The sequence below is a fragment of the Balaenoptera musculus genome, chromosome 5 (genome assembly GCF_009873245.2).
Source record: "Balaenoptera musculus isolate JJ_BM4_2016_0621 chromosome 5, mBalMus1.pri.v3, whole genome shotgun sequence".
NCBI classification, from domain to species: domain Eukaryota; kingdom Metazoa; phylum Chordata; class Mammalia; order Artiodactyla; family Balaenopteridae; genus Balaenoptera; species Balaenoptera musculus.
Window position 1 is genome coordinate 121,586,770 of NC_045789.1, and position 21,128 is coordinate 121,607,897.

General features: G+C 40.6%; 2 protein-coding genes across 3 annotated transcripts; one reads left to right on the top strand and one right to left on the bottom strand.

Annotated features, from left to right (window-relative positions):
* Nucleotides 1–1,390: 1,390 nt before the first annotated feature.
* Nucleotides 1,391–5,571, bottom strand: LOC118895349 (centrin-4-like). Its single transcript, XM_036852265.1, is given in 6 exon segments — nucleotides 1,391–1,604; nucleotides 1,802–1,939; nucleotides 2,534–2,677; nucleotides 3,073–3,166; nucleotides 3,168–3,255; nucleotides 5,409–5,571. Coding segments are annotated over 6 exon segments (717 nt in total). The 3' UTR covers nucleotides 1,391–1,514.
* Nucleotides 5,120–17,178, top strand: BBS12 (Bardet-Biedl syndrome 12). Of its 2 annotated transcripts, XM_036853852.1 has the most exons (4): nucleotides 5,137–5,223; nucleotides 12,401–12,463; nucleotides 14,819–15,732; nucleotides 15,838–17,178. In XM_036853852.1, exons 3-4 carry the CDS (start codon nucleotides 14,829–14,831, stop codon nucleotides 16,971–16,973), a joined length of 2,040 nt encoding a protein of 679 aa, XP_036709747.1. In that variant the 5' UTR covers nucleotides 5,137–5,223; nucleotides 12,401–12,463; nucleotides 14,819–14,828; the 3' UTR covers nucleotides 16,974–17,178. The 2 variants fall into 2 exon arrangements, with proteins under 2 accessions (XP_036709748.1, XP_036709747.1); XM_036853853.1 differs by having other exon boundaries at nucleotides 5,120–5,223; nucleotides 14,819–17,178.
* The last annotated feature ends 3,950 nt before the right edge of the window (nucleotides 17,179–21,128 follow it).

Consider the following 21,128-nt stretch of genomic DNA (forward strand, 5'->3'; position numbering starts at 1 on the left):
TCAAATAAAAACCTCTCTTGTGTTGACAAAACAAAACAAAAAACTTTAGTCTTCATTTCAGTTGAACTAAAAATAAATTAGGTGGGGCAATTAAAGTAACATTTTCTACCAGCCTTTCTTGCTCCAAAGACCATTACCATGTACTTGATTTTAGGAAGAGTTTTGTCCAGCAAGTGGCATCTGTTACCTATCATCAGGAGCAGAAGCCTGAAGCACTTCTGCCCACTGCATCTTGGTATCGGAGTTGCTAAGGAAAACACAATGCAGTTAAGTACTGGCTGGAACAGTGCTTTACTAGAATAGAGAAGAGACAGAGAAAGATCAGCTTCAGTAGTGACTGTCAGTTTCCTATAGCCAGCAGGTCCCTCCCAGAAGCCAACACAGGGCAATTGGCCAACACACACCCTTCTTGTGCAACAGAAGAACCCCGTCCTCTCCCCAAAGGGGACAGATAGGCACTGGGGTTGGCCAGGTGCCATATGACACATGTACTTCAGCAGAACAAAGTAGTACACATTGAGTCTGAAATAGGGAAAGATAATTACAGACAAGGTGACAAGTCCAGCGTAAGCTGTAAGGATTCCATCTGTTGGTAAGGAAGTGTGCCAGGCCCAAGGCCCATTCTTGTGCGGCCCAGCGGGGGTCAAAAGACGCCCCATAGTTTGGCTCTTTCATAAAAAAACAAATAAAATTAAATTACAAGAGGGTCATAGAATTATATGAGTTAGAAAATACACACAATTATCCTGAGAGTTTTTATCCACAGGGAAGCAACATAATGAAGAGTAAGGTTATAAGATTTAGAATCCATATTTTATCATCTATGGGCAAATTAGCAATTTTAAAATTTAAATTCTCTGAACTTTAGTTTTCTCACATGTAGTAAGATGGAGCTAATACTACTGCTTCTAAATAGTAACTGAGATAATATATGTAAAATCCCTAGCACCTGTCCTAGGACACAGGTATTAAATAAATGCTAACTTATAGGGTCAAACGTATGGGGAAATCTGGATGATATAAGTGCTCCTTTGAATTTCTTTATAAGAAGAAAATTAGCAAATAATGAAGTTGCCAGATAGTTTTATTTAAGGCTTTAAGTATCTGAATAATTGGTTAAAAAGCAAATGTTCATCATTTTTAGAGTTGCACAAAAGGAAAGTAACAGGGAAAGTAATGGCTTGCTTGTCAAATTCATATGATGTGGGGCTGATTTCCTTAAATTAAAAAAAAAAATCTAAGTCTTTGGACCCTGGGGCTCTAAAAATAGCACTTGGAATTAATAGTGTTCTCAGATTCATGGTTCAAGGAAGTCACTACATTTCGTTTGTTTCTTGATGCTACAGATTTAACAACATATTGGTAGAAACGTGTAACTTCTCACATGGACTAGATATCAAGAGACCAGTTTGTGTACATAAACTAAACACTGAAAATGAATACATACAGATATTATGGAACTTATAACAAATACAAACTTGTTAACAACTTTCCAGAAGGAACAAAAAACAGTATTAATAAAGAGTGGTCTTTTGCATCATTCTCAAAAATTCTTCCTCATTTATTTCTCCATCCCCATCATGATCAGCTTCATCAAGCACTTCCTGTAAAATGAAATGTAAATAGGATATGTGAAATCTATTAAAAAGGAATAATGATATAAATGAACATTCAAATACATACTCAAAACCAAATTTTATTTTAAATGTATTTATTAATACAACTAAAGAATATAACTATAAATTATAATTGTATATAAGTTATATGTGAAATTATAATTATACAAATAAGTAAAATTTACCTGAGGTTCATCATCTGTCAAATTTTCCCCTAGTTCCTTAGCAACCCTCTTGATATTGTTTAGTGATATACTTCCTGTATTATCATCATCAAATAATTTGAAAGCCTTCAATATTTCTTCTTTTTCATCTTTTTCACTCTTAAAAACAGAAACAACTAAATGTCATTAGTCTTTCATTTATTTAGTTGATCAGTCTGGATGTATAGGTCTTTGAGGTCTAGAACAGCAATACAGCAGGTAGCTGAGCTCTATTTACTGCTCTGACTTTTAACAATTATTCCAATGCATTCACATCTGCCCTCAAGGTATTGAAACTCAGGGTTTATTTAAGTGGAAGAGCCACAGGGTGATAAAGAGAATCTATCTTGTATTAACCTCAGTAACTGAGATCCATTTCAAAAATGTAAGCTCCAAGAGAACAGGGAGGTTGTCTCATTCAATGCTCCCTAGGATAGTGCCTGACACAAATAGGCACTCAAATTGTTTGCTGATTTCAAGGCTTAAAAATGTTGGCCCCGTTCTCTCTATCCAGCCATATATCCTTATTATTTCCTAACAAAAAACCTCTTCTCCACACTGGACAGTCTTCATTACTACCCTGAAAACATCTTTAATCTTGTTATTCCTATCTATCTAAATCCTACCCATCTTTAAAGACCTAGTTCCAATTCTTCCTCTGATTGCTTCAGCCAAAAATTGTAGAAGGCTACTGCTTGTATTTCATTGAAAAACAAAATCACTACTATACATTTTTACACTCATTATTGTCAAAAAATCTTCAAAACTAATGGTGCCGATTCCTTCTTTGTCAATTTCAGCTATCATTTTTTAAATTTCTTCTTTCTTTGGTTCAAATCCTAAGGCCCGCATTGCAATCTGAAATAGAAAGCAAATAAATTATAATAAGCCACAATCTCATTCCTAGCTCTTAAACTACCTATTAATTACTAGATTCTCTCTTTTTCACTATGGACTAGGCTTAAACTTAGAAAGTCAGGTCAGCAGGCTTAGGTTCCAATCCTACCGTGCCATAGGACGTCACTGTCACACGATGGGCTTTGGCCTACTCATTGATAAAACAAGAATAAAATTCTTAACAAGATACTGTTTTGTTGATGCAGGCCAGGCATGTACACTGCAGGGGTAGGTGTCTGCACTGAAGAGATTTTATATCAAGCTTTCAGAAGGCTACTGTTAAAGAAAGATTTAAAGATTGCAACAAAACAATGATAGTTTTTCAAATGTTTTGGAATTAGAAGTAATTTCAGAACCTTCAATTCTTTCACATCTCTGGTTCCAGACCCATCAACATCGAATAAATCAAAGCCCTCTTTAATTTCTTGCTTTTGGGTTTCATTCAATTTCTGATGCTCTTTTCTTCCATTGGCCTGAACTTGTGCGGCAGTTGGATGCCTGTAATAAATACACATGTGGGTAAAAGATAAACTGTGTAACTGGAAAAAGTACCAGAACCAGAAGAGTTAATGATGAACTAATTAAATATAATAAACATATTCCAGTATCCTATTCCCTACCATATAATGAACTTCAAGAATTTCTCCCTTTCCCTTTGCTAACATTTGTGCTTTTAGTTATTCATATCTTGCTGGAAAGCCTTTGTAAAAAAGGTTCTTTTTTACAGCTTACGTTTTTCCTTCAAATTAGTGACTTTTGATAAGGAAAAGAGGCAAAGAAGACATGCTAGAATAGTAGATGTTATGTCAGAAAACAATTGGCCTTACTTGGTATATCTTTATTTTATTTTATTTTATTTTATTTTTGGCTGCATTGGATCTTCGTTGCTGCGTGCAGGCTTTCTCTAGTTGTGGCGAGCAGGGGCTACTCTTTGTTGTGGCGCGCGGGCTTCTCATTGCTGTGGCTTCTCTTGTTGCGGAGCACGGGCTCTAGGCACGCAGGCTTCAGTAGTTGTGGCACGTGGGCTTAGTAGTTGTGGCTCACGGGCTCTAGAGCACAGGCTCAGTAGTTCTGGCACATGGGCTTAGTTGCTCTGCGGCAAGTGGGGTCTTCCCCGAGCAGGTCTCGAACGTGTGTCCCCTGCATTGGCAGGCGGATTCTTAACCACTGCGCCACCAGGGAAGTCCCTTACTTGGTATATCTGAACAGCAGTGTTTAACGCATATTTACTTTCATCTCTGCCTGTATGTCTCATAATAAAATTTATTTTGTGAGACATGGTTGATTGGAACATCATTTCCTTTCCCACCTTCTCACATACTTTTCTATGTTGCAGAGACTGAGAAATGAAAAAATACATTTTCCAGGTGAAAAATTACTCCAGAGACCTGGAGAAGAATAAGTGTTGGACAAACTATCAGTATCTGGGGAAGATGGAGGTCATCTTCCTGCTATTTGCCATTTTCTGCTGGCAAGCAAGGTCCCAGAGTTACTCCTGGGATTCTTCTGCAGCCTCATTTCAGTATCTTGTCTCCAGCTCTGGGTTAAGAAGCAGTGGTGGCAGAGACTCCACGTCCCGTGTATCTAGACGCCAGCTTCACATATCTTAAGACTGGTTGTGGCAGCAGCAGATTCTTGATCCCTGGACTGCAGATACACTCGTCTTCAACAGTTCCAGTGGCAGAGTTTGTAGCTACCCCGGCCAGTTTTTTCAGAGTTCTGGATGTCTTTCCTAGAGGCCCAGGCCCTCCAACGGTTTTAAAGCATCTTATTCTCTGTATTCAATTCATTTCTAGCTAGACAGCGGTTTCTGTCTCCAACACCGTTGGTAGTAGCGGTTACTGGGGTTGAGGAGGGGAAAAAATGAACTGGAGAACCGCTCTTCTGTCTCTAGAGTTATGGACAGTGCGCTTCTATTCGGCGACGAAGGGAGGGGTTACTAATGACACTCGAGGATCATGAAAGGAGGCGAATAATACATTTCATAAACTAAATTCCTTCCTTGTTCCGGGGAGAAACTTCAGCCCCAGCCCAGCCCCAGTAAGTGGTTGCAGCTTCGCACTCACTATGTCCCCGACCGGCGCCCTCAACCAGGACCTCCGGGCTTCACCCGCCCGCCGCGTAGCCCAACGGCAGTCTTCACAGCCTGCTAGCCGTTGCTAAGGCCGCTCTCGCCGACCTCTCTGCGGCCTCGCCCACCCAGGTTGCCCCTACTGATTGACAGTCATCCCACCCAATGGTCAGAAAAGAAGGTCCTTGAGGCCAGCCCCCTCTCTATTCTCTACCAATAGCGTAACGTTCTGCCTTTTCCTGGCTACCGTTAAGCGGAACTTTCCGTAGGGTTTCTTAGCAACCAGGACTATCCATTAGCCCAGCTGGGCCCGCGGCGCGCTTGCGCAAAATGCGAACCGGAAGGGAAGGTTCTTCCCCCGGGCGTTTTGGCGTCCCAGTGCCAGGCAGAACTTCGGGGAACTGGAGCGTCCCGTAGGGATGGAGAAAAGAGCGAGGTTCGTAGCGAGGTGCTTCTACCAACTGCTAAGTCTTTGACGGAGATGTGGGGAGATATTGTTTGCTTTTCTAACCTCTTGGGGCCGGGAGAAGGGATGAGACTCTAGAGCCTGGTGGGTCTGGTGAATTGGTCCAGCCTCGGTTTACCGGCCGGATTACCAGAGGCGGAGGGGACTGCCCTTACCTTGCGCCGCTAGGCATCCCTCAGCCTCCACAGTGCCTGGGGCTTGGCCTTTAGCGACTTCCCTCCTCCTTGGTTCACAGCGATTCTGGCCTGGTAGGCAGCATTTCTTTACAGGAGAGGTGTGGTGTGGGCACGGGGGCAGTGCGGGTCTTGGGATGCACATGAAGACTCCCTGCATAGGAAGGAGTTTTTACCATTGTTGTAGCGTTTATTTGCGGGGTTGGACTTTGGACCCACCCATAATCACCATCAGACTTTTCCACGCCCCCGACATTCTCACCCACAGCCGTTCAGTTGGTTGAATCCCAAGATTTGGCCTGTTTTCCAAATATATCCAGCATAGATCCGCACTGAGTCCGACATAGGTAGCCTGAAAATCCACTTGACTCAGTAACTCTGGAGATTCAGATGCCCATATAACTGCTGTAAACCAAAGCAAATTCTTGGCCAAAGGGCCAGACTTGCTGGTTCTGCCCAGTTCTGAATCTGGTCCGGGACCAGCTAAAGGGTGAGGGGGAAGGACTGAGGTGGTAGGAATGAAGAGGTGATAGTCTCTTAAAACTTCTTACGTTTAATCACTTACACATCAGGACTCTCTTTTATGCCTCCTGCAGTGCCTTCTCTAGAGTAAGTACTTTATTTTCTAAAAACCATCCTGGATTCTCCAACAGTGGATTCAGGAAGAACATTAAGTTTTGCCTAGGTTTTTCCCTTTATCCCACTTATCTCCTTGAAGGTAAGGAAAGAAAAATGTGCAAAGTACATTCCTGAAGTAGTCTCCCAAATCACTTTTCCTACTTTGGTTAGTTGAAACATGGCACATTTTCCAAAACCATCATCCTTTCTTGCTCACATTCTATACCAGGCAGACACCCAAGCATTGTAATAATTGATCTAAAAACAAACACAAAAAACAAAACCTCAGGATTCTGGAAAATAGGTAAAGTTATTCTAATATCAGAAGTGATTTTTCTGTGAAAAGTTACCCCAGTGAAAATTAAAATGATGCAAATTCAAGATAGTTCGTGAATTAAGTAAAATATTCAGTCACTTAATTATAGTATATTGATTTTTCAGGCCATTAATCTCACTGAGAAAGTTGCTCTTGATTAGTTTCAAGGACATATATTTCTTCTTTACTACTAATATTAAAGGGATTTCTGAGACCAGAAATGAATAATGACCAAATATGTAGAAACAATTCTAATTTTTAGGCTCTCCTGGATCAAGTTTGATCTTATGGCAACTAAAAGGCTGCATAGTGTGCTCACCTGCTTTTACATCATTCTGTGATTTAGGCTTTTATACCTGGGACATTAACTTTTAGTGAAAATGATTTTTCAATTATAGGCTCAGATTGCAGTTTCTAGGTCTTAGGTAGGAAGTACTCAGTCTTGAAAAATAGCTGTTACTAATCTAATTTTACTATAGAACATTAATAATATTAATCTAGAAAAATGTTAAACCTATTATCACTCTTAAATCTACTAAATTTATTTAATGCTTTCTACATATCATGTACTATGCCATGTATTGGGTGAGTTTGAAAGGAACTGAGTGTAGAGTATAAAGATGAATGAAAGCAAGGAACCCACAGAGTAGTGGGGGAGATAGGCACAGACATAAATACAGTATTTTTAATTCAGGGTGCTAAGTGCTTTAGTAGATGTGTGTAGACAGTACTTTGGCAGTCCAGGAAGGAGGTGCTACTTCTTGAGGCATTGGAGGAGGCTGTATCAAAAATGTGGCATTTGGGTCATGAAAGATATATAGCATTTGCCAAGGTGAAGAAAGCGTAGGGTATTCAAATCAGAGTATAGTATGTGCAGAAATGAAAGTAAATGTATGTTGTAGTGTGACTAGATCATGGGGTTTATAAGGAAAGGTGGAAGATGAGCCTTATAAATTAGATTGAAGTCAGATTATGGGACACCTTTACCTAGGTAAAGACTTTATTTTCTAAGATAAATAGTTGTTTTAGGCAATAGAGTGATCTGATTAGGTTTGTGCTTTTCAAAGATAATTCTGACAACCATGTGAAGGAGGAACCATTTTGGAAGCAATTAAAGGGCCTCAACCAAGGCAGTGCCAAATAGCAATCATGTCGACTCCAGAGGTGGTAGAACCTTAAATTTATGGTGGAGGAATACTGACAATGGCATCTGTTTAGTCTTATTTCAGTTCTGTACTTAAATGTAAGATAATAAATGTGGTGAAAACCACATTGTCAAATATTTATTGAGTACTTGCAATGTGTCAGACAGTGTTATCAGTATATGGGATACGTCAGTGACTAAAACTGCCCTCCTGGGAATTACATTCCAACAGAGGGACATAGTCAATAAATAGTAAATAAATAAGTAGAGTATGTATTATTTTATAAGGTTATAATGTTATGGGAAAAGAGAAATTAGAGCAAATAAAGGGAATCCAGAATGTAAAGGGAGAAGAGGAGTTTGCAGTGTTAAATAGGATGCTCAGGATAGGCCTCGTTGAACGGGGGAGATTTGCATAATTATATAAAGCTGTGAGACAATAGATTTCTTGGGGAAGAGCATCCCAGAAAGAGGGAAGAAGTAGAACAGAAGCACAGGTAGGAAGCATGCCTTGCATGTTCCAGGAACAGAAAGGAGGCCAGAGCAGAGCGGTCAAGGGATAGAGTAGTAGGAGAGTTAGAGAGGTAAGAGGGAGGAGTACAGGTTATTAGGGCGTCGTAAGGACTTTGACTTTCACTCGAGTAAAATGGGAAGGCTTTGCAGATATTTGAGCCGAGGAGTGAAAACATTTCAGTTAATTTTTTAAAGGGATTCCTGTGACAGACAAAGGAGTAAAATCTTTACTTTCTAAGTTGGAGGTTTTTAAGCAGTGGAGTGATATGACTAGACTGTATTGGGAATGGACTGGAGACAGGCAAACTCTTGGTTTTGTAGCTAATCATACTTGTCAGAAAATAATTTTTTTTAAAATGCAGCTCCTGAAACACGTTGCATATCTTAGTGTTTGAAGCCAAGTACCTTAGACAAGACTAGACGTGATCTTAGGAAAAGAAGGCTACTTCTGATGTCAAAAATCTCGGTCAAGTAGTCTGACTTTGCTCTTCTATGACACACTTAAAAAGTTAAAGGAACATTAAGGTGGCAAGTAAAGTTGTTAGGGATCCCAGTAATGAAACGGAGAGCTGTTTGTGGAAAACACTGGTGCTGACGTATAGCAGACAAGAATCAGATCGTGTCAGTTCAGTGCCAAGAAAAGTTGCCAGAGGTATTTTTCATCTTTGCAATTATCTATTTTGCCATCCTCTTTACGGTCTTTACCTTTTTATACTGTCTCTTCTAAGAGGGATTCTTGTTTGAGTTTTTATTTTATGTTAATTATAGTGAATTGTAATCTCTTCAAAATAATCATTTAGGAACTCTTCTAAACTTGGGAATGCTAAGACTGTTTTTAAAAAAATTTACTGCTGAAACTTGGAATAGATTTTTCAAATGTTGAGACAGATCTCTTGAATATTAACTTTGCTAATCAGCTATATATGACTTTTTGCTTGTAGATTAGTTTTGTTTAATTTCATACCTTCTCTGGGAAACGTTTTTCACATAAATTAAATACAGACTAAGTTTGAAATAGCCCATGACTTATTCCTTTTGCTCTAAATTCTCTATGATTTTTCCGTTCATACAGTGATATGCTGTGATTTCAACATAGTATAGAAAGGAAAACATAAACAGAGACTCTGACACCTGAAGAAAATTGGGCATATACATGTTAAGGGTATAAACAAGGCTTGGGAAAAGGCCAAAAGGCTTGGAGGTGGGAATTGCAGTGGAAGAGTCTACAATAGAGAGTGTGAATTACTATCATGCTAGGTAGAGGGACAGCCAGAAAACAGTATTGTAATAATAACATAGGACTTTGGCATTAGACAAATGTGGGTTTTAGTTCCAACCTTTTACTTACTAGCCATGAGATTTTATATGTTACTTAATTATTCTTCATTTGATACATAATTAAAATAGGTTAATTATAGTATATTTATATATGTGTGTGTGTGTTAATTATGGTACAATAATAAGTTAATCATATTGTTGTTGTGAGAACTACATTGCATAATGCATGTAAACCGCTTCATACGTAGTAAGCTCCCAAAATGTGTTAGGAATGAAAAACAAAAGCAAAAGGACAGTCCTGTCTTTTTAAATTTATCTTTTCAACAAATTATTCTGGAGCACCTGGATATCCAAGAAGGAAAAAACAACACCTACTCCACACCATTTACAAAAATCAGCTTAAGATGAATTATAAACATAAATGTTAAAGCTAAAACAAAAAGAACAAAGTCGGAGGACTCACACTTCCTGACTTGAAAATTTACTACAAAGCTACAGTAAAGCAGTGTGGTCCTGGCTTAAGGATGCTCATATAGACCAATGAAATAGAATTACGAGTCCAAAAGTAAACCCATACATGTGTTGCCAATTGATTTTTGACAGAGGTGTGCCAGGACCAATCAGTGGGGAAAAGAATAGTCTCTTCAATGAATGGTGCTGGGACGATTTGATATCCAAATGCAAAAGAATCAAGTTGGAACCCTACCTCATACCATATACATAAATCAACTCAAAATGTATCAGTTAACTTAATATAGGATATGAAATGATGAAACTCTTTGAAGAAAAGATTGGGTTAAATCTTTATAACTTTGGATTTGGCAATGTGTTCTTAGATATGACACCAAAATAGACAAATTAGACTTCATTAAAATTAAAAACTTTTATGCATCAAAGTACATTATCAAAAAAGTGGAAAATACAACCTACAGAATCAGAGAAAATATTTGCAAATCATATTTTGATAAGGTGCTGGTCTCTAGAATATATAAAGAACTCTTACAATTCAACAACCAAAAGACAAACAACGCAATTTTTAAATGGGAAAGATATTTGAATAGATATTTCTCCAAAGAAGGTGTACAAATGGCCAAAAAGCACATGAAAAGATGCTGAACATCTTTTGAAAAACAACCACAATGAAATATCATTCACATCCACTAGGATATCTATTATTATAAAACAAAAATGGCGCAAAAAAAGAGAAGTGTTGGTGAGCGTACTGGGTTGCATAGTGTTCCCCCCCCAAAATTCATGTCCACCCAGAATCTCAGAATGTGATTTTATTTGGAAATAACTTATTTGTAGATATAATTAGTTAAGATGAGGTCATACCAGATTAAGGCACTCCCTGAATCCAATGACTGGTGTCGTTTTAAGAGGCCATGTGAAAGGGAAGCAGAGATTGGAGTTATGCTGCCAAAGCCAAGGACCTCTGGGAACAACCAGAGGCTGGAAGAAGCAGGAAGGATTCTTCCCTAGACCCTTCAGAAGGAGCATGGCCCTGCAGATACCTTGATTTCAGACGTCTAGGCTCCAGAACCATGAGATAATAAATATGTATTTTTGTCAGCCACCCCATTTGTGGTAATTTGGTAAAGCAGCCCTAGGAAACTAATACAGCAAGGGTGTGGAGAAATTTAAGTGCTTGTACACTGCTGGTAGGAAAGTAAAATAGTTCGGCTGCTACAGAAAAGTTTGGCGGTTCCACAGAAACTTAAACACAGAATTGTCAAATGACCACTCCTACGTATGTACCCCCAAAGAATTGAAAACAGGTCCTCAAACACTTGTAGACAAATGTTTTAGTATCACTGTTCACGATAATCCAAAAGTAGAAGCAGGGGACTTCCATTGTGGCACAGTGGTTAAGAATCCACCTGCCAGTGCAGGGGACACGGGTTCGAGCCCTGGTCAGGGAAGATCCCACATGCCGCAGAGCAACTAAGCCCGTGCGCCACAACTACTGAGCCTGCGCTCTAGAGCCCGCAAGCCAGAACTACTGAAGCCTGCGTGCCTAGAGCCTGTGCTCCGCAACAAGAGAAGCCACCGTAGTGAGAAGCCCGCACACTGCAACGAAGAGTAGCTCCCGATCTCAGCAACTAGAGAAAGCCCATGCACAACAGCAAAGACCGAACACAGCCATAAATAAATAAATAAATAAATAAATAAATAAAATTTAAAAATAACAAAAGTAGAAGCAATCCAAATGTCCATCAACAGATTAATGGATAAACAAAATGATAGCTACCTACATACATACATAAAAAGGAATGAAATACACATACTACAATGTGGATGAACCTCAAAAACATTATGCTAACTGAGGCGGGTGGGATGAATTGGGAGATTGGGATTGACATATATACACTATTGATACTATGTATAAAATAGATAACTAATGAGAACCTACTGTACAGCACAGGGAACTCTATTTAGTGCTCTGTGCTGACCTAAATGGGAAAGCAGTCCAAAAAAGAGGGGATTTAAGTACACATATAGCTGATTCACTTTGCTGTACAGCAGAAACTAACACAACATTGTAAAGCAGCTGTACTCCAATAAAAAAATTTTTTAAAACATTATGCTAAGTGAAAGAAACCAGACAAAAAGGGTCCCATATTATATGAGTCTATGAAATATCTAGAATAGGTAAATCCACAGAGACAAGAAAGCAGGTTGGTGGTTGCCAGGTGCTGGGCGGGGAGACATACAGGGAGGGACTGCTTAATGGCTACAGAGTTTTCTTTCGGGGTGATGGAAATATTTTGGAACTAGATAAAGGTAGTGGTTGTACAACACTGAATGTTCAAAGTGCCACTGAATTGTATACTCTAAAATGGTTAAGTTTATATTATATGAACTTTACCTCAATTTTAAAAAAAGACTAAAACCATAAAGCTTTTAGAAGAAATATGGAAAGTCCTTGGTACTCAGGGGTAGATGAAATTTTTAAAAATAGAACCCAATAACCATTAAAAAAAAGACAGAAGGACTAACAAAATAGATTGCCAGGCAGTATTAAGGGCCACTTGCAGTGTGGAGTCATGAACTTAAAATGGCACCAGTCAGCGTGGTTGTGTGTGTTTTTCTGTTTATTTTCAGCTGCTGCAGGGTAAACATGGAGTAGACAGAGTTGGATTTCATCAAGATTAGTGGCTTTGCGAGGTGAGTAAGATGAACCAAAAGAGAGACAAGGACTTTGAGAGTCTGTGTACAAGAGAGTGATTGTAATCCGCAAATGGGAATTTTAACTGGGTAAGTAGAGAATTGATAATATGGGGTGGAGGACAGCAAAAATATGGTAAGAGAGCTGTAAGACAGGATGGGTCTCAGGATTGTTGGAGTCTAGAGTATAATTTGATGCTGTCTAGGGACATACCTGAGTATATCAAGAGTTTTATTTTTATTTTACAGAACTGAAAATTTCACAAAAGAGGTTTTGAAGCTGAGTTCAAACAATTTGTTATATGTTTTCTTAGGCTGTACTGGCTTTTCTCCTTAGTCCTTGAAAGCCTCTAGGAAGCTACTCTTGAGCAACAGGTGCTGTGGCTTCCTGCTGATCCTAAGGTGTATCTGGAACTGTGGAGCTCTTCAGAATCAAGGATGAATCTAGGTATTATAGGAACAAATTTACCAGTGCTGTGGCCAGCATTAGAGGAAAAGCAAAAACTCCGAGAGTTGTTTGCTTTTTGATATTTTGGATTTAAAAGGTTGTGGTAAACAATATGCTCGAGGGACTTCCCTGGTGTCCAGTGGCTAAGACTCCGTGCTCCCAGTGCAGGGGGCCCAGGTTTGATCCCTGGTCAGGGAACTAGATCCCGCCTGCTGCAATGAAGATCCCGCGAGCCGCAACTAAGGCCTACCGCAACCAAATAAATAAATATACTTTTTTTAAATATTAAAATATGTATATATATATACTTGAAGAATTATAAAGTCTTAGAGTTGGAAGAGAAGTGTATGTTATCTACAGTTTTAGCTGTAGTGCTTTAAGAGTCCATACTTCACAAGACAGGTTATTTTATTACAGACAGCTTTTCAATTAGAGGGTACTCGTTAAAAAGTTCTATTGGGCTAAAGTCTTTCTCTTATAACTTCTTCCTATTAGTTTTAGATGTGAATTCTGAAATATTACCTGGAAAAAGTCTAATTGCTCTCGAACTTCCTTTTTTTTTTAATTTAAATTTATTTATTTATTTATTTATTTTTCGCTGCGTTGCATCTTCGTTGCTGCATGCGGGCTTTCTCTAGTTGCGGCGAGCGGGGGCTACTTTTCGTTGCGGTGCATGGGCTTCTCATTGCGGTGGCTTCCTTTGTTGCGGAGCACGGGCTGTAGGCGCGTGGGCTTCAGTATTTGTGGTGCACAGGCTTAGTTGCTCCGTGGCATGTGGGATCTTTCCGGACCAGGGCTCGAACCCGTGTCCCCTGCGTTGGCAGGCGGATTCTTAACCACTGTGCCACCAGGGAAGCCCTCGAACTTCCTTTTAAACAGTACTTTTCCCCCCTTTATATTCTAATCAATAGCCAAATCCATCCTTTACCTCCATCCCTCTTCCACATTTCTCATCTAGATAACCATGGCCCCTCTGCCTCCAGTCTGGCACTCATCCAATCAGTTCTCTACACTGTTATCAGAGTGGTAATATATCCAAAACACTAATAATAAATAACAATAATAATTTTAATATTACTTAATTTTATTTTTAATATTATTTAATATTACTTTGTTTTCTATTATAAATTTATTATTGTTATTGCAAGTACTCATAAAGCACTATGTGCCAGGCACTGTTCTAAGCACTGTACTCATTTACTCCTGGTAATAACCCTATGAAGTAGATTCTGTTATTATCCTCATTTTTCACATGTGAAAACAGGGCTAAGAAGTTAAGCCTTGCTGAAGGCTACACAGTTAGTAAGCAGTATAGACAAGTTAAACCCAGACTTCTAGATTCAGAGTATATGCTTTCAGACACTGCATCAAGCTGTTTCTTCATCTCCCCCCCCCCCCTTAAGGCACTTCCATGTTTCCCGCTATAAATAGGGTCAGGTTTGACGTGGCGCATACTGCCCTTCATGATCCAGCCCCTTTCCTCTTCTAACACTTCATGTCCTACTATTCCCCACTACTTGCTTTATATTCCCGTGAAACTAAATTACTTGTACACTGTGTTTTTGTCACATACGTGTGCATTTACTACTACCTCCTTCAACTTGCTAATTATTTTTTCAAATTATTCTTCAAGACTCATTTCGGACATTGTGTTCTTCTGGAAATATTGCCTGTTGCTTGCATGATCCACTTCCCCTGTTGGATGAAGTGTTCCTCCTCCACACACCCATACCCTTATCATTAATATCATTATAATGCTGTATCATTGCACTGACCATATTTCATGGAAACTACATATATCAGAAACTCCTCGAAGGCAGGGACTGTATCTTACTTTTCTTTTATAAGCATCTTTTATAACCATGAATTGCACTGAATAAAGTTCCAAGTTTTACTTTTATTTGCAGATGATGATTCATGGTGATGGCTTGCAGGGTCATAAACAAAAGAAGGCACATGGGACTTCAACAGCTTTCATCGTTTGCAGAAACAGGAAGAACTTTCCTAGGCCCAGTAAAATCATCCAAATTTATTATAGATGAAGAGTGTCATGAAACTGTGTTAATCAGTTCAACAGTAAGGCTTCTTGAAAGTTTGGATTTAACCAGTGCAGTGGGACAACTTCTCAATGAAGCCATTCAAGCACAAAGTAACACATACAGAACTGGAACCAGTACTCTTTTGTTTCTTGTTGGTGCATGGAGCAGTGCTGCTGAAGAGTGTCTTCATTTGGGTGTCCCCATTTCATTAATAGTGTCTGTAATGTCAGAAGGCTTGAATTCATGCATTGAAGAGGTAGTTTCCCTTCAAGTACCTATCCACAATGTATTTGACCGTATGGTTAACACAAAGACATTTTCTGGACCTGAAACATTTAGTGTCAGCGTACACCCTTTTCTCCAAATCCCTTCAGGTACTGGTTTGATACAGAAAGAGCGTGATCTCAAAGATGTTGCCTCTCAGTCATTGGCCATTTACAGTCTTTCTGGGAGACCTGTTAAATCGCCTCAACTCTTTAGGTCTCAGGCTAAGGTTGAAGCAGATGAAAACACATCACAAACTCCTCAGACTCTGAAAAACAGTCCGCTTGCAGACACCCGCTGCAGGAAGTCAGTACTAACCCACAGTAGACATTTTAGTAGGACAGGTAATAATCAATGGATAAGCAAACCAGATGGATTTCTAGAACAACTTAGTGCAGCTACTCCCAAGACTTATAGATGTGATGATTTGGTGGAGTTGGAGGTGGGTTTGAGTCACGGAGGTCACAGCAGCATGAAGTTAGTAGATGAAGCAGTACGGCTACAATATCAGAACGCAGGTATGCAACAAGGCAGCTGTACAATGCCATTTCTTTTTGACATTTCAAGAATCTTCACTTGCTGCTTACCGGGTTTGCCTGAAACTTTTTCTTGTGTCTGTCCAGGATATATCACTGTTGTATCAATATCTAGTACTACTCTGATCAAGGAATTGCAGAATCAGCCTATCCGGGTAGTTCTTGTTGAAGGTGATCTCACAGAGAATTATCGCCACCTGGGATTTAATAAGTCTGCAAGTATTAAAACAGTATCAGAAAGCTTGAAGCTTCAACAAGATGGCTCAGAAGAACTGTGGACAGATCATGTGTTACAGGTATTAATCAAGTTCAATGTGAACCTTGTCCTGGCACAAGGAAATGTGTCTGAATGCTTACTTGAAAAATGCACAGACAACAAGAGGTTGGTAATTGGATCAGTGAATGGCAATGTAATGCAGGCTTTTGCAGAGGCTTCAGGAGCAGTGCAGGTGGCCTACATTACACAAGTAAATGAAAACTGTGTGGGCAATGGTGTCTGTGTGACCATCTGGAGAAGCATTCCCTTCGATGCTGTAGATCGGATCAACAGAATGGCAATCATGTTAAAAATAGAAGGAATTAATTTGGTGACAGTAGTGCTGACTAGTCCAGTCACTGCCCAGATGCAAACCAAAGAAGATACCTTCTGGACTTGTGCCTATCGTCTGTATCATGCTCTAAAAGAGCAAAAGGTCTTCCTTGGAGGTGGCGCAGTTGAATTTTTGTGTCTTAGCCATCTTCAGATTCTTGCGGAGCAGTCTGTGAAAAAAGGAAACCAAGGCTGTTCAGGATGGCTTCATAATACTTCCTCTTGGCTGGCCTCATCTGTGACACAGTACAGACCGACTGTGCTTAAATGCCTGGCAAATGGATGGCGCAGATACCTTTCAACTCTCCTGTATAACACTGCCAGTTACTCATCAGAATTTGAAGCCAGCACATTCATTCAGCATCATCTACAAAATGCTGCAGACTCTGGCTCTCCTTCATCTTACGTCTTGAATGAATATAGTAAACTAAATAGTGGGATTTTAAATTCAGACATTTCAGATAAACTGGAACAGATTCCAAGAGTTTATGACGTTGTTACACCAAAGATTGAGGCATGGCGCCGAGCTTTGGATTTAGTACTGTTAGTTCTTCAGACAGACAGTGAAATTATCACTGGACTTGGGCACACGCAGATAAATTTGCAGGAATCAGAGGGCATTTTATTTTTGTAGTGTTATTGGCTAAGTCTTTGGAAAATAATCTTTGGTAATATGTCGTGCTAATAATAAATTTTCTAATAGCCAAGTCACAGTTTCTAAAATACCAGCTTTTACCAAGAGATAATAATTGATGTGTGTCAATAACTGTACAGAGTCGGAGATTTCACCCTACTTAACAATTTTTTTTCTATTTCTATATTTTTATTCTATTCTGTAGCTGGACATGTCTCTTTTTTTTTAACATTTTATTGGAGTATAATTGCTTTACATTGTTATGTTAGTTTCTGCTGTATAAGAAAGTGAACCAGTTGTACGTATACATATATCCCCATATCCCCTCCCACTTGCATCTCCCTCCCACCCTCTCTATCCCGCCCCTCTAGGTGGTCACAAAGCACCGAGCTGATCTCCCTGTGCTATGCGGCTGTTTCCTACTGGCTGTCTATTTTACATTTGGTAGTGTATATATGCCAGTGCTACTCTCTCACTTCGTCCCAGCTTACCCTTCCCCCTCCCCGTGTCCTCAAGTCCATTCTCTACCTTTGTGTCTTTTTTCCTGTCCTGCACCTAGGTTCATTAGATCCTTTTTTTTTTTTAGATTGCATATATATGTGTTAGCATATGGTATTTGTTTTTCTCTTTCTGACTTCACTCTGTATGACAGACTCTAGGTCCATGCACCTCACTACAAATAACTCAATTTTGTTTCTTTTTATGGCTGAGTAATATTCCATTGTATATATGTGCCACATCTTCTTTATCCATTCATCCGTCGTTGGACACTTAGGTTGCTTCCATGTCCTGGCTACAGTAAATAGAGCTGCAGTGAACATTGTGGTACATGACTCTTCTGGAATTATGGTTTTCTCAGGGTATATGCCCAGTAGTGGGATTGCTGTTCACCCTACTTATAATTTAACAGGTTAGCCTGTTGCTGTTTCATGGGATGCTACAGAATACACAAGATGCTTGGATCAGAGGCAAAGGGCTTTTATTATTCACAGGAAAAGCAGTAGCCAGAGCTTCAGGTTGGCTTGCATCAGTTCCCCAGTTCTCTAAGTCCCACGAAAGCAACACAGAGGGCCACTGATGGCAACCTGCACATGCAGTGTTTTGTGTTATGGAAGAGGGACACTTGGGGTAGCCACTGCTTTTATAGTAAGCAGAAACAATCCTGTTCTTTGTCCAAGGGCAGTTGTTACCTCATGCCTCAAGGCTGCTCAGTGTAAACACAAGCCTGAGACATGGACTGGGTAAAGATAGGCCTGGCATCCTGAGAAAGTACGCAGTGTCACTCAGAGCCATAGTGGATAGCCTCCTCCAAAAATTCACTCTTCAACCTGATACGTTCTTGGCCAGACTTGAGTTTTCATGTGAGTATGCCACTCTGTCGGCTACTCTGATTAATCTGGCAAACAGGTTGCTTAGTCAATACCAAATCTATTCAATTGTTCTCATATACCAACTAAATTAAGGCTACTAAAACAGACTCTGAGCAGCAGGGTGAAGCCAGGCTGCAGTACTGACCTCACTCATGTTCCCAAGGGTCTTGAATTTAGTCAAATGTAAGTTCCAAGGGAGGGCCAGTAGGTCTTTTTATTAGCCAGAATGTAGTCTAAGACCAATTGTTATCCGTTATGAACCACGCAAGGGAGCTTTGACTGTCTTACCTGTCTTTGGTGTCATTGCCAAAAATTACAGGAGGCAATAGATGGGCCAAAAGGCAACTCCCATTGCTAGTGGAGATACCTTTGTGGCCCATTTTCCCCACATACAAGCACATAATCCCAATAGGCCCAGGTCACTGTATATCAGGATTTCTTGCTAAACCTGAATTGAATCACCATTATATAAATTTGATTAAGTCACATGGGTAGTGCTACCCAGTAGTTTCAGCCTCAGTTGCCATGCATGGCAAAATCCACGGCCACTCAGGCATTAAGAGAAGCATATGATCGGTCAGATTGAAACAAGGTTGTCCTGGTTCCTGTGCTTGTAAGTGTTCTTAACTGGGAGCTGCCATTGATGGCATCATGTCCTGCCTTCTGTACCAAATAAGAGGCTTAACAAGGAGTTGAGCCTCCTTTGTGGTGGTGGCTTTTGGTGGTCAAGGAGATATAGCATCTGCTTGTTTGACTCCCAGAGGGATGAGTGCTATGAATCTCTCCAAATGGTATCAAGGAACTTTACTTGACAAACAGTGTTCTGAATTTTGTTCAGGTTTATCGGTCACTCCTACTGGTAGAGGTAGATAACGCCACAGTCAGGGCCATTGAGACAGGCTTCTAACTTGTCAACCACAGAACATCTATATATCACCTGTATAGTGAACATCTGAGGCATCAGAGCACAGAGGCACGCACACTCAATGGCAGCCTGTCGATGGGTTAGGATGGGTTAGGGCATGGTGGTCGCTGGCAGGAAGCTTGTCTCATTTCTCTACTTGTAGCAATACCCCGAATGGAGAACCTCCTCTGGCACTTTATGAGCATTTAAGTTTAAGCACATAACACCTCGATGCCAATTATGTATTTTCATGATAATAGTACATTGAATTGGGCCATTGGGACCCACCCACAGGGTCACTTTTTTCCTTTACTGCAAGATTTGCTCCAATCCTATCAGTTACCTTTAGTCACTTTTTCCCCCTGTGGAAACATGGACCAAGAAGTTTAACACTTTCACATTAGGGGCTTTAACAGTCGCCAAGTGTTGGTGTTATCTGCCTGACGGGTAGCTCAGGAAGGAGCAGAGAGTGAGGGCGGCAGGCAGGGAGGTTTTGTTTTTGGGGTGTTTTTTTGACTCTACATTTCAGTGTTGGTGGCAGCTTCTCCCCGTGCTGTTCCTAGTATCTGGAGAGCACCCAGGCTGCAGGGATCTTCTCTTTGTCCTCCGTCTCCCCAGTGCCCTGCAATCCTGGGTACCTTGGGCCCCCCTGTGCCCAGTAGCCACTTCCCTCAGGGACTGGGTAGCATGGTCCCTTGGGCACCTGTATCTAACAGAGCTATAAAAGTTTGAGTCACTTTCTTCCCCAGAGTCCCCCCGTTACACTTGGCTTTCTCCGTACAGCAGATGACTTCAGGGTGGAGGGTGCCGGAGGTGTTAAGTGTAGAGGGAGAGAACGGCTCCGTGCCAGGAAACACACTCTGTGTTTACTTTTGGTTTTGATCAGCTGCCCAACTTGTGCTCAACAAACTTGTATTTTTGGTCTACTCAAAGTTGTATTTCTTCAGCCACTGGCGGTCCAGTGGTTAAGACTACGTGCTCCCAGCGGAAGGGGTACGGGTTTGACCCCTGGTCGAGGAACTAAGATCCCACATAAAAAAGTTGTATTTCTTCCTTGCTGACAGCATTTCTTTCAGCTCTGGGGACCCCTTGACTTCGTGGCGGCAGCCGGTTTCTTCTCAGGTTGTGCCATGGGGCACGCTGCCTTGTTGCCATGTTCACATTCTTCCTTCTCCCACCCAACGTGAGTGGGCAACAACCAAGACACCATTTGGTTGTATGACCTCTCTCTCATACTTAGTCTCCAAACGTTCATTAACAGGTAGACAGTAGGCAGCCCATAGTCCCCTCCCCCTTACCCACTACTTGAGTGAAAGCATTCACTATGGAACCCATGGAATCATATCTCTTAACCCCACCCACTGGGCTCATCTTTTCCAGAGGACCATAGCTCTCTCAAGTTAAAACTGGCAAGAACTATGCAGGGTCTGGGATTTTGCTCTGTTTACAAGCTAACAAGTTGGCCTATTAAAATTTCATGCGACACTGGCAGAAGACTCGAGACTCCTGGGTCAGAGACAAAGGACTTTATAAAAGTAACCAGAGCTTCATGTTAATTTATGTTAGTCCCCTGTGCTCTCAGGTCCCTCAGGGGTGACAGGAGCCCATGATGAATGCCTACACACGTGGTAGTTTGTGTTACAGTAGAGGAACACTGAGCTCAGGCGATTCACAACTTTTATAGTAAGCACAAGTAAGCCCATTCTTAGTCTGCAGAAAGATATTACGTCATCATTCAAGGTTGCTCACTGCAAACACAGACTTGAGAAATGGCCTGGAAAAAGAGAACTCAATGCCCAGCAAGGACATGCAGGGATGCTCAGAGCCCATGGCAGACTGCCTATCCCAACAAAGTCTCTTTTGCTACTTAGCCATAAATTG